The 10,350-nt window shown below is 42.7% G+C and overlaps 1 protein-coding gene, 1 long non-coding RNA gene and 1 other non-coding gene across 4 annotated transcripts; 1 reads left to right on the top strand and 2 right to left on the bottom strand.

Annotated features, from left to right (window-relative positions):
- Positions 1–318: 318 nt before the first annotated feature.
- On the bottom strand, positions 319–9,277 carry LOC123616536 (uncharacterized). The gene is made up of 3 exons (XR_006724538.2): positions 9,138–9,277; positions 6,211–6,306; positions 319–485 (listed from the first exon to the last, which is right to left on the bottom strand). It is a non-coding gene; the product is annotated as an uncharacterized LOC123616536 (long non-coding RNA).
- LOC105068022 (low affinity immunoglobulin gamma Fc region receptor III-A) lies at positions 1,485–7,447 on the top strand. Of its 2 annotated transcripts, none has more exons than XM_010953749.3 (5): positions 1,485–1,621; positions 2,278–2,298; positions 2,656–2,907; positions 5,231–5,485; positions 7,244–7,447. In XM_010953749.3, exons 1-5 carry the CDS (start codon positions 1,582–1,584, stop codon positions 7,420–7,422), a joined length of 747 nt encoding a protein of 248 aa, XP_010952051.1. In that variant the 5' UTR covers positions 1,485–1,581; the 3' UTR covers positions 7,423–7,447. The 2 variants fall into 2 exon arrangements, with proteins under 2 accessions (XP_010952051.1, XP_010952050.1); XM_010953748.3 differs by having other exon boundaries at positions 1,496–1,621; positions 2,653–2,907.
- Positions 9,278–10,195: 918 nt separating the features above from the next.
- TRNAN-GUU (transfer RNA asparagine (anticodon GUU)) lies at positions 10,196–10,269 on the bottom strand. Its single transcript has one exon. It is a non-coding gene; the product is annotated as a tRNA-Asn (tRNA).
- Positions 10,270–10,350: the final 81 nt, after the last annotated feature.

The following is a 10,350-nucleotide window of genomic DNA, read 5'->3' as shown; positions in this document are numbered from 1 at the left end:
GAAGCCACAGAAAGCCCTGAAGGCACTCTTTCTGCTTCCGTTTTCCCAGATAAACTGAAGTGCTACAGGCTGGAGCCTGAGGTTTTCGGATACTATTCTGGATTTTGCAAGATGTAAATAAATTACTTGAGACGAAACACTAGAATGGCTGCTTGGTTGGTTTCCATTGTGCTTTCTAATCAGACATCTGTTCCAAGGGCCTGTCGGGGAGGGGCTGCTGCAGGAACAGCTGATGGAGGGTGGGGAGGATGGGAATGGGGGAGGATTGATGAACTCTACAGAGGAGCAAAACAAAACAAAAATCGAAACTTGTTTCTTCGAATTGAAGTGGTTTTTATATGACTCTGGAAAGGAAAAGGGAATCGATCCAAAGCAGTGTGTCAGCCTCTGCCTTCAAATATCACTTGGCCACATCTGTCTGCTGCTTGTCTCCTGGGCGTTTCCAAGGCTTTTCCAAGTGAGAGTTGTCCCAGATGTCTAGGAACCTGCCGCGAGAGTGACATGGCCGAGAACTGCCATTTGATTTCTGTCTGTAGTAGGGGAGAGTATAATTCAAGTGGTAGAGCACATGTTCAGCATACACAAGGTCTTGGGTTCAATCCCCAGTACCTCCTCTAGAAATAAATAAGTAAGCTTAATTATCTACCCCTAAAATTAAAAAAAATTTTTTAAGTATGTGATTTTCTAAGACCTGGGCTGATGTAAGAGCAAACAAAGGGCAGGGGGAGGGAATGGGTGTGTATGTACTGTCAGGAGGTATTTAGAAAAAGGAGAAGAGGTTAGCAATCTTACCACTTCCTGACCCTGCACCTCCATCTCTTCTGGTAAGGAGTCCTGGAACCCAGGCTGCAAGGCTCACAGACCAGCTTGGGCCCAGGGGGTCCCTAAGGGGCCCAAGCTAACCTGAACTACTGTGGCCCAGCACAGTCCTGGTAACACTGGGGTGAAGGTGAAGATCTCCCGTCCTTGCCTCACCTTGCCCTCTTCCTTCCTCTACCCTTTTTGTGTTCCTTCCAACTTTTCGATGGTATCTCTTCCTCCCAGAGCCCACTTGCCTCCCACTACTTGTGTTTCTTTCAGCAGGGGATGCAAATCTCATGATCAAATTCACACTAAGAAGTTAGTAGCTCCTGTGGATTATAGATCCTAAGCATTTTGAATTTTGAAAGAAAATGTTGGTGGAGATAATACTGGGGTGAGAGACACATCTAATGGTCTAAAGATTTAAATGACTACTTTCTGTAGACAAGCCCTGGCTGGAGGGAGCTGGGTCTGGGCCAAGCAGGAGAGTGAGAAGTTCTGAGGTAGAACAAAAGACCCCTTGGGGAATGCTCTCCCTTGCGAGTCTCATTCCCAGGGTCATGTTGTCTTGGTCGTGGCACTGGGTGGATCCACCTGAGAAGTGAGGGCTCATATGGCAGAGTTCAGATTCAAGAGTCAGATGATGTTCCCGGAAAGGGAAACCGATGAAGTAATGGGCTGAGGGGTTGGGATAAAGGCTGTTACTTCCTCTCTTCAAGTCAGCTAGGTCCCTGTAGTGCTCCGGATATCAGTGGTGACTTGTCCGCTCTAACACACAGCATGTGGCAGCTGCTACTACCAACAGCTCTGCTGCTTCTGGGTAAGTCAGATTCACCCTGGCTGGGAGAGAAGCTCAAGATGCCCTGGGTTCAGCAGAGATCCTTTTCCAAGGCAAGGGTGGGTCTCCTACCAAGGAATAGGGCCCCTCACCACATCTGTAGACTTAGATTTAGCTCCTAGGACAAAGCTTTGGGGGTTAGAGATGTGGAGAATGCTGGCTCTGATTTGAGAGCATAATCAGGAGGTGAAGGGGAACATGAGGTCTCAGTTTCGTCATAAATTGAAGAGTATGGACTAGATGGTCCTTAAGGTCTGTCTCTCCCATTCTGACATTCCGGTGCTCCCCTCTAAGACTTTTAATTTCTACCTTTTCCAGGGGACTTGGGTTGAGGTTGTGTCTATGACTTGATTCAGGGATATTCAATCTGTACCTTTAATTTGGGAGTTTGAACAGGGACCAAGGAGTAAGAGAATGGTGTTGAAAACAGGGAGTTGGGGGGACCGTGGAGTAGGAGGCCCAGACATTGCAGACCAGAGAGCAGGCAAGGGGAGAACAATTCACTACATTTATCTTGATTCTTAGGATTACTAGCCTCCCAGGGCAGAGGTAGGCAGGGGAGTTTAATCTCAGTCCACACTCCAGTCACCTTGATCTCTGCTTCTACTCAATATTTGTTTCACTCTTTTTTCTTACAGTTTCAGCTGGCACTCAAGCTGGTGAGTTTGCATTATGGTTTTAGACTGATCAAGAGAGGCACATAAATGTGTAATAGCCACAGGGTGTTCGGGAATGTTTATTGCATGGAAAACTGCTGATGTGGGGTTGCCAGGGATGGGGCTTGACCCAACACAATGGGGCTTGACCTTATGCTCTTCTGGTCAATTTTCCTCAAGATAAAGAGAGGCCAAGAATGGAGCCAAGTGTCTTCAAGCCAAGATACTCAGACAGAGTCCCATACTAAGGCAGAGTTGCCAACCCTGGGTTTGCAATGGGCTTTGAGCCTCCCTGGGAATGCCAGTGTGGGACCAGCTCATTCCCCTGCCCTTCTCTACATTCTCTTGACTCCTCAGCAGATCTCCCAAAGGCTGTGGTGCTCCTAGATCCTCAGTGGGACCGGGTACTCCAGGATGACACTGTGACTCTGAAGTGTCAGGGGGACTACGCTCTTGGAGACAGTTCCACAAAGTGGTGGCACAATGGGAGCTTCATCTCAAACCAGGCCTCCAGTTTCACCATAGAAGCCAAAGTTGAAGACAGTGGAGAATACAAGTGTCAGACAGGCCTCTCTGCACTCAGTGACCCAGTGCACCTGGAAGTCCACGTAGGTGAGTAGGTGAAGGCGAAGAGGGAAATCATCAATAATGGGTAAAACAAAAGACCCTGAAAGACTTGGGAAGAGCCAGAGGTTAATGTTCCTGGGGGTTAAAACTAAGATGAGATGATCTGTGGTCCCAATGAATGATATCAGAATTGTAGTCCTAGTTACAAGTAGGTCTCAGGTAAAATTGTCAAAGCCTGGCATACACTAGATCCAGGGCTGCTGCACTGCACAGCTCCAGGAATCAACAATCACACAGAATATATACAATATGAATGATGTCATCTGAAGGTCAGGGCATGACACTGATGCTCAATAATAGTTATTGAATAAATTAATGAATCCATTTTTAGGACATCGATCTCCTCACTTTCAGACACACAATGCCTGAAGCTATCCCCCAAGTCATCCCTAATCTTGTATCATATCTATCTCTCTTCCTGCATCAATGCCCCAGGCAACTTCACACTTTGGAATAAATTTGGCAATGTCCCATCTGTCCTAATACAGATATATACATGTTCAGCCTGCACGTCCATCATGAAATGAAAGTCTTTGGGTATTAACGTAATCTAGGCATCAGATGCAAGTAGTGGTAGTATTTTGGAGGCAGACATCTCTCCTGGTGTCCCTGGAATCACACCACATAGCCTGGTACCTGCAGTGTCACCTTGTAAGCCTGACTACCTCCATGGCTGCCCCATCTGTACAATGTATGTGAATGGAAAAATCTTGGAGGGGAAGGAGGGCCTAATGAAGATGGACTTACAGCAGAGTTCCATGGAATTAGGCCTCCAAAGCTACTTTTGTGGCCCCTTTGCCTGACTGTGTCACTTAGCTGTCAGAGTTCTCACTCTACAGAGCTATAAGAAGAATGCCTAATATGCTAGGTAAGAGATGGCTACCTATGACCACATAAAATGAGGAATTTCCAACAGGAAGCAATAGAAAAATCAAGTCAGAGAGTTATTAGTTTGTCTTAAACTTGTCTCTAGAAACTGGTTTTCAAAGTCTAATCAGTGAGAACTGTATCAAACTGTCACCAAGACCACTCATTTCACCAGGCAAACTCCTGATCATCCTTTAGGACCCATTTCACTTATCTCCTTCTCTGAGAAGCCTTCCTTACCTTCTTTGGGCAAAATTTCTTTGTTCCATTCTCTTTGGCCCTGCAGTCCTTTGTTCCTAGCCTGTTGTAACACTTAACACATTGTATTGTAATTATTTCTGAGTATGTGTGTTTCTACGTCTAGACCACGGGTTCTTTGATATAGGGGATCATGTGTCTTAGTCATCTGGGTATCCCCAGTCTTTACAACCTATGAGGGAGTGTTCAATAAAGTATTTGTTGAATGAATGTACATATGGACATTCACTGAGTCCATGATAGCTGGATTGGAATAAGAATGTTCCTCCAAAAGCCACTAGATTATATATACATATATGATTACATATGTAACACCTGTTACTATTCAAGTGCATGGTCTTTCTTTTTTTCTGTGCATATATATTTTTTATTCTGTCTTTTTAACTTAACATTATCTCATGAGTGTTTCCTCATGTCATTTTAAATTTTCTCTGCAATATTATTTTTAATTATTCAAGTCAACTTCCTGACCATGACTTCAAGTTCTCTCTGTGGATGTGGAGTCTGGTTACTTGGCGAGGCAGTTGTGAGAACAAGTATCTTGGTGATACAAAATTTTCTGTCTTAAAAGCTTGCTTAGTAATGAAGATGGCCTCACTGAGACACTGTGGCCCTTCAGAAACCACCAATTGCCATGAGCAATACCAAGCATGACTTTCTTTCTCCTCCCTGACTTTTATATTGAGTTTTCCTTCACTATTTCTGCAGCCACTCCTGTGACCACTCAGTGACCTTCTTTTTGACTGGCACAAGAGTCTGCCAACATTCCTACAACTGTCTCTTCCTTCTGAAGTCTACCTTTCCTTTAATTGGACAAATAATTTTCTAATACAATTTTTATTCTTTGTTGGAGAGCTTACAGTGGCTCCTTAATACCTGTCATAGCAAAGCCAAGTGTAGCATTTAAGAACCCTGCAGATTGCTTCTCACCTGCCTTGTCACTTTGCTCCTCTGCTCTAACCTTATGTTTTAATCTTGTGTGTTTCTGTTCCTCTCCCTCATTAGAAAAAAAGTTCTTGGTGTGACTTGAGTTCTCTTGCAGGGCCTAGTTGGCTTTTTCCCAAAGAAAGTTCTGTAAGGATGGCTTCCGTTCCAGATTCCCATTTTGCCCTAGGTTCTGGGTGGTGAACGTTCCCTTCATAAGAGCTTTGCACTGATTGCTGAGGCCTCCTGTGTCTTTCAGACTGGCTGTTGCTCCAAGCCCCTCAGAGGGTGGTCAAGGAGGGGGAGCCCATTTGGCTGAGATGCCACAGCTGGAAGAACCGTCCTGTACACAAGGTCCAATATTTCCGGAATGGCAGAGGGCAGATGTTTTATCATTGGAATTCTTACTTCAACATTTCAAAAGCAACACTTGAACACAGTGGCTCCTACTTCTGCAGGGGGCTTATCGGGAATAAAAATGAGTCCTCAAAGGCTGTGGACATCACTGTTAAAGGTAAGAGATGTGCAATCCTAGAGGGCCGAGAGCCCCCTGTGTGGGTAGTCTGCATTCATATTGGGAAGATGAGTTGGGAGGAGATTGCTGACTATTCCAGACTTCTTTACATGGGACTCAGAGATGTTATTCACTCTGCAATGTGACAGCAGGAGCAAAACCCACATTTTCTCTCCCATAAATACACCTGTCCTTACCTACCTCATTCAAACCATGCCCACAATGTTATGTGTCTCCCTCACGCTGGCCCATCTTTACCTACCCTCCTTTCCCCTCCAAGCCTCAAGTCTTAGTCAAGAGCCAAGCTGGCAGTAACCCCTCACTTTTTCCAGAAAGAGCCCAGAGCTTGAGTTCTGACTCTGCTACTAATTAACTGTGTGACTGTAGCCACTTAGTCTCTCTGAAGCTCAATTTCCTCTTCTGTAACAAAGACAAGCTGACATTTATTCGGCATCTTTCAGTGTGCTGGATATTGTGCTAAATGCTTCTTTATATGCATCTAGTTTGGTGATCATAGAAACCCCTCACAACATTATGAGATACGTAATAGTGACTCTATTTTACAGATGAAGTAACTGAGGTGGGAAAAAAGGAAGGTAATTAATTTGTCTCTAAGGTCACACAAAAGATTCAAAGCCTATATATTTAACCAAAATGAAAGGATTGTACAGGTACCAATGTTCTATGACAGGATTTTGAACCCTGTTAAGTCACTTGAAAAATACCTCCAGTTTCTGTAGTGCCATCCTCCAGGGTCAGAGATCCTCTACCGCAGTGCTCCCGGACTTCCTAATTTCACAAAACTTCCACCTGTAATCAGACTAATACGCACACTGTAAGCAATTTACATGTAGTAAGACAGCAAGATAGATGCACATCTTTAGAGATTTTAACAAAACAATGCCATAATTTGTATACAAAATAACTTCATCAAAATTTAAATTGAAAGTAATTACTCTCAAATAGTTAGGGAAAGAGAGAGCAAATAATGAAGCGAATGGGGGCAAAATGCAAGCAGTTAGTAAATCTAGGTAAAGAATATATGAGAGTTATTTATACTTTACTGGTAACATATTTTTAAGCTTGAGATGAAATCAAAATTAAGAGAAAAAAATTTACACAACATATAACTCAATAAAAAATGTTTAAAAAAAAGAGTTAAAAAATTTAAACTAAAAATCCACTTTAATGTTACCAGTTTATAGACAACAGCAAGGAATGACTTTAAAATAAGAATATTAAGGGCTAAGAGATTGCAAACAAACAAATTATACCTCTTTTGATTTTGGATTATTAGTTACTGAGCCTCAATAAAGAAATATTATCAATTTTCTGCCGATAAGCAGCAAATTTCAACGGTTCACTTTTTTTTTTTAGATTTTCTTTAATGGGATGAAAATTATGGGTTTAATTTTGAGACACAAGAGAGTTACTGAATTAAGAAATAGTGTTCTCACTCCAACTTAAACTTTGACAACTTTCACAATTTCACACAAAACCCAGCTACAACCTAACTTGCTCAACACTCCCTGTCACATACCTCTATCAAACATGAAAACACTTTTGCTCATGTAGCACTCAGATCCAGTGGGAGGAAGCAATGAATTTCTGCCAGACTCCCTGACCATTCTTTAGAATCTGTCACTTAGCAGGTGTCAGAGAGACTTCCTACTCATGACCTCAGCTATTTCAGTGTTTATTTCTAATTTCTGCCTTAACAAATGTCATTTTTTCTTGTCCCTCTGCTTCTCCTATTAGGTCTAGAAAATCCACTATTCTTTCCACCTTGGCACCAAATCGCTCTCTGCCTGTTGTTGGGACTCCTGTTTGCGGTGGATACAGGGCTGTATTTCTCTGTGCAGAGAGACCTTCGAAGCTCAAAGAAGGACTGTAGGGGTGCCAAAGTCACATGGAGCCAAGGTTCTCAGGACAAATGAGAGAAATAAAAGCAGCAACTCTAAACCTCGTTCCAAATTATGTAGCACCATCATTCCCAACAGGTATCTCTGGGATCAGCAGGAAAATGACACATCAGAGTCTAGGCTGAGGGTCCTTTATCCAATTCTGTTTTCTCTTGATCTCCTATAGAAAGGAAGGGCTGTGATCTTTAAGTGCCAACAGTGAAACCCCAGTAAGTAGCTGCATTACCAGGAATAGAAGTCTCAGGGCTACATGGATATTTTCTCTATCCCAACCATTCCATCACAGCAAAGGAACAAAAGACAGACACTTGAAAGTGACCCTTGATATACAAATATTGTTCTTAAATAAATGGATAAGCAGATAAGAGAATTAGTGGTTGAGACCCAGCTGGATAGTGATCTGCATCTGTTGCTGCAGGGTTGGTTGCCTTCAAGGCCCTGTAAAACTCCTTCTAGACAGACTGTGAGTACTGCTGGGGATCTGAGGAGACAGCAGAACCAATGAAGGAGACTACATTTCGATAATAATCATAATAAAAAAGAACCAATGAAGGAGGTGGCTGAAAAAGTCCAGGGTAGTCCCGGACAGACCAGAGGAGACCCCCATCTGGGTTGTATTCCTAGAACATGAGCCATGGTGAAGATAAAAGAAAATCACAGAGGTGATGCAGAAGTAAGTTTTTCAGGGGAGCCCCTGTCAGAATTGGGATGATCTGCAAGTATATAATGATAAACCCTCTTAATGTCATGAGTAGGAATGGTCCTAGGAAGGGGGATAGGAGTCGGAGGATTTAGAAAAGAAAGCACAGAATAAACCCTTAGGAAGGAGAGTAACATTACCGTCCCAGATTAAGCTCAGGGAAGAGAGCTATTTCAGCGTCCAAACTGAGAAAGCATAAAAAAGTCAGCCACAACTGAACAGGAAGAAATGGGCAGGAGCTGAGGATGCATTTCTTGGCCACAATAGTGAGAACTAGAGAAAGTAGGGGCAGGAACTATAAAACCAGCTTTTCCGTTTCAGTATCTAATTCAGATGTAGCTTTGTTCACATCATCTGTTAAACAAATGTTGGATAACCAGTATTAAATATACCAACCTCTACTGAGTTAAATTATGAATCTTCGAAATCCATCAGCATGTCAGTAACAAGGGAGTGGAGGTGGAGAAGGCAATCACTGTTTATGCAAGAAAGCTTTAGCTATCTCTCTGTTTTAGAAGAAACAGAACATTTCAACAGAACATTTCTTGATTCCAGTAAAGCATTTTACAAGACCCTGCATGCTACTCTTAGGGAGAAAATGGAAAAGTCATGATGATAAAACATGAATTATATCCTTTTTCCCTCCCATTGTCTTTTCAAAATTCTGTCAGGGATTAGCTTGGGTTCATGAAACCTCACCCTACCCCCTCTGCAATCATCTCACCACAATTCATATGAATTAGCTTGCTGAATTATCAAATTTTGCTGGGACAACTGGGCAAAGGGGAACTTTTATAGGAGGGTGAATGGGAATTAGAAGTAGTTTTAAAGCATGGAGCGGGTAAGAGAAGGCACAGGTAGGAAGGAGATAGGGCCTGGGCAGAGGTTTAGGGTCAGCCTAATTGTGTCAACTATGAGCTTTATGCCAAGATAATTCAAGCTTGGTATGTGAACATTAGATGAGATTCCGACATGAGACAAGGGCATTTGGAAACATTGAACATTCGACTCATATTTATTTAGTACTTACAATGTGCCGAGCTTGAGTTTAGGTGCTGGAGATATCAAGATGAACAACACAGGCTTACTCCCTGGAGGAAGTTCTATTTTAGTAATTAAAAAAAAAAACAAAAACAAAAACAAAAACAACAACATAAATGAGAGAATGAAGAAAGGGCTGCAGAAAAAGAGTCTTAATTTTTGGTGTTGTGGTGATGAATGTCTAGGAGTTTGCCAGGCAAAAAGGAGAAACGCTGAAGGCCCATGGGCAAAGATTCAAAAGCCAAAGTAGGGATTCAGAAAAGTAGTTTGGTTCTGTTCCAGTCTAAAGAGAAAGTGAAGGACAGGAGAGTGCTCAGGAGCCAGATCATGAAAGGCATTGCCTTCCAAGCTAAGGGGTTTGTAGTGACCCTGCAAGTCATTAAAGGATCCTAAGCAGAACAGGTTTGCATTTCAGAAAGCCTCTCTGGCAGCTACTTGGAGGATGGAAGGGAGAGGACAGTTGAAGACAGGAAATTGCCTAGGCTGCTAGGTAGTTAATGCAGGAACTCAAGGCGTAAGTAATGAGTAAGTAAATGTCAGCAAGCTGGAGAGGAAGGTGGATATTCAAATATTTAGAAAACAGGCTCTCCAAAACTTGGTAAATAGCAGAAAGTAGCATGATTAAGGGCCCAGATCCTGGAAACACCCATTTCACAAGGTAGGAAATACAAGTACAAAAGCAAGGCAGACATAGGTTTGGAGAAAGGTTTATGTTTGGATTATGAGTACTTACCTGCTTTGGTTGGTAAATATTTTTAAAACATGAGTTTCATGAAGCAGTTTAGTAGAACCTTACTTGAGCAAGTAAAAATTGTGCTAATTGCAACCCTAATCACTTAAACCAACTGTTTCGAAACTGCTAGCAAAACACAGAAGGCTCAACTCTTTCGAAATTGCTAGCAAAACAGCTGGGGCAAGATAAGTGGGGATTGGAGAAGGACATTGGCTTCACACGCAAGCTAAGTAAGTAATTGAGAAAGTTGAAGTGTTGAGGTTCTTCGCTTCCTGTGTAAGTTTATCCTAGGGTCCAAAAGCGGGTGACATTTCCGTCCCTGGGTGGGCTTGAACCACCAACCTTTCGGTTAACAGCCGAACGCGCTAACCGATTGCGCCACAGAGACAGACAATGACAGCAGTTGCTGCCAAGTTAGTTCACTGAAGAATAAACTTCTAGTGTTCTCTGTGTCTCCAAAAGAACCACG

This window comes from Camelus bactrianus, chromosome 21 (genome assembly GCF_048773025.1).
Source record: "Camelus bactrianus isolate YW-2024 breed Bactrian camel chromosome 21, ASM4877302v1, whole genome shotgun sequence".
Taxonomy (NCBI): domain Eukaryota; kingdom Metazoa; phylum Chordata; class Mammalia; order Artiodactyla; family Camelidae; genus Camelus; species Camelus bactrianus.
Note: the sequence above shows the minus strand (reverse complement) of the source record. Positions and strands in the feature narration are given on the sequence as shown.

Coding starts and splice junctions, on each gene's coding strand:
- LOC105068022 (XM_010953748.3), top strand. CDS start 1,582: ATGTGGCAGCTGCTACTACCAACAGCTCTGCTGCTTCTGG. Junction 2,299..2,652: donor TTCAGCTGGCACTCAAGCTG/GTGAGTTTGCAT, acceptor TTGACTCCTCAG/CAGATCTCCCAAAGGCTGTG. Junction 2,908..5,230: donor GCACCTGGAAGTCCACGTAG/GTGAGTAGGTGA, acceptor TGTGTCTTTCAG/ACTGGCTGTTGCTCCAAGCC.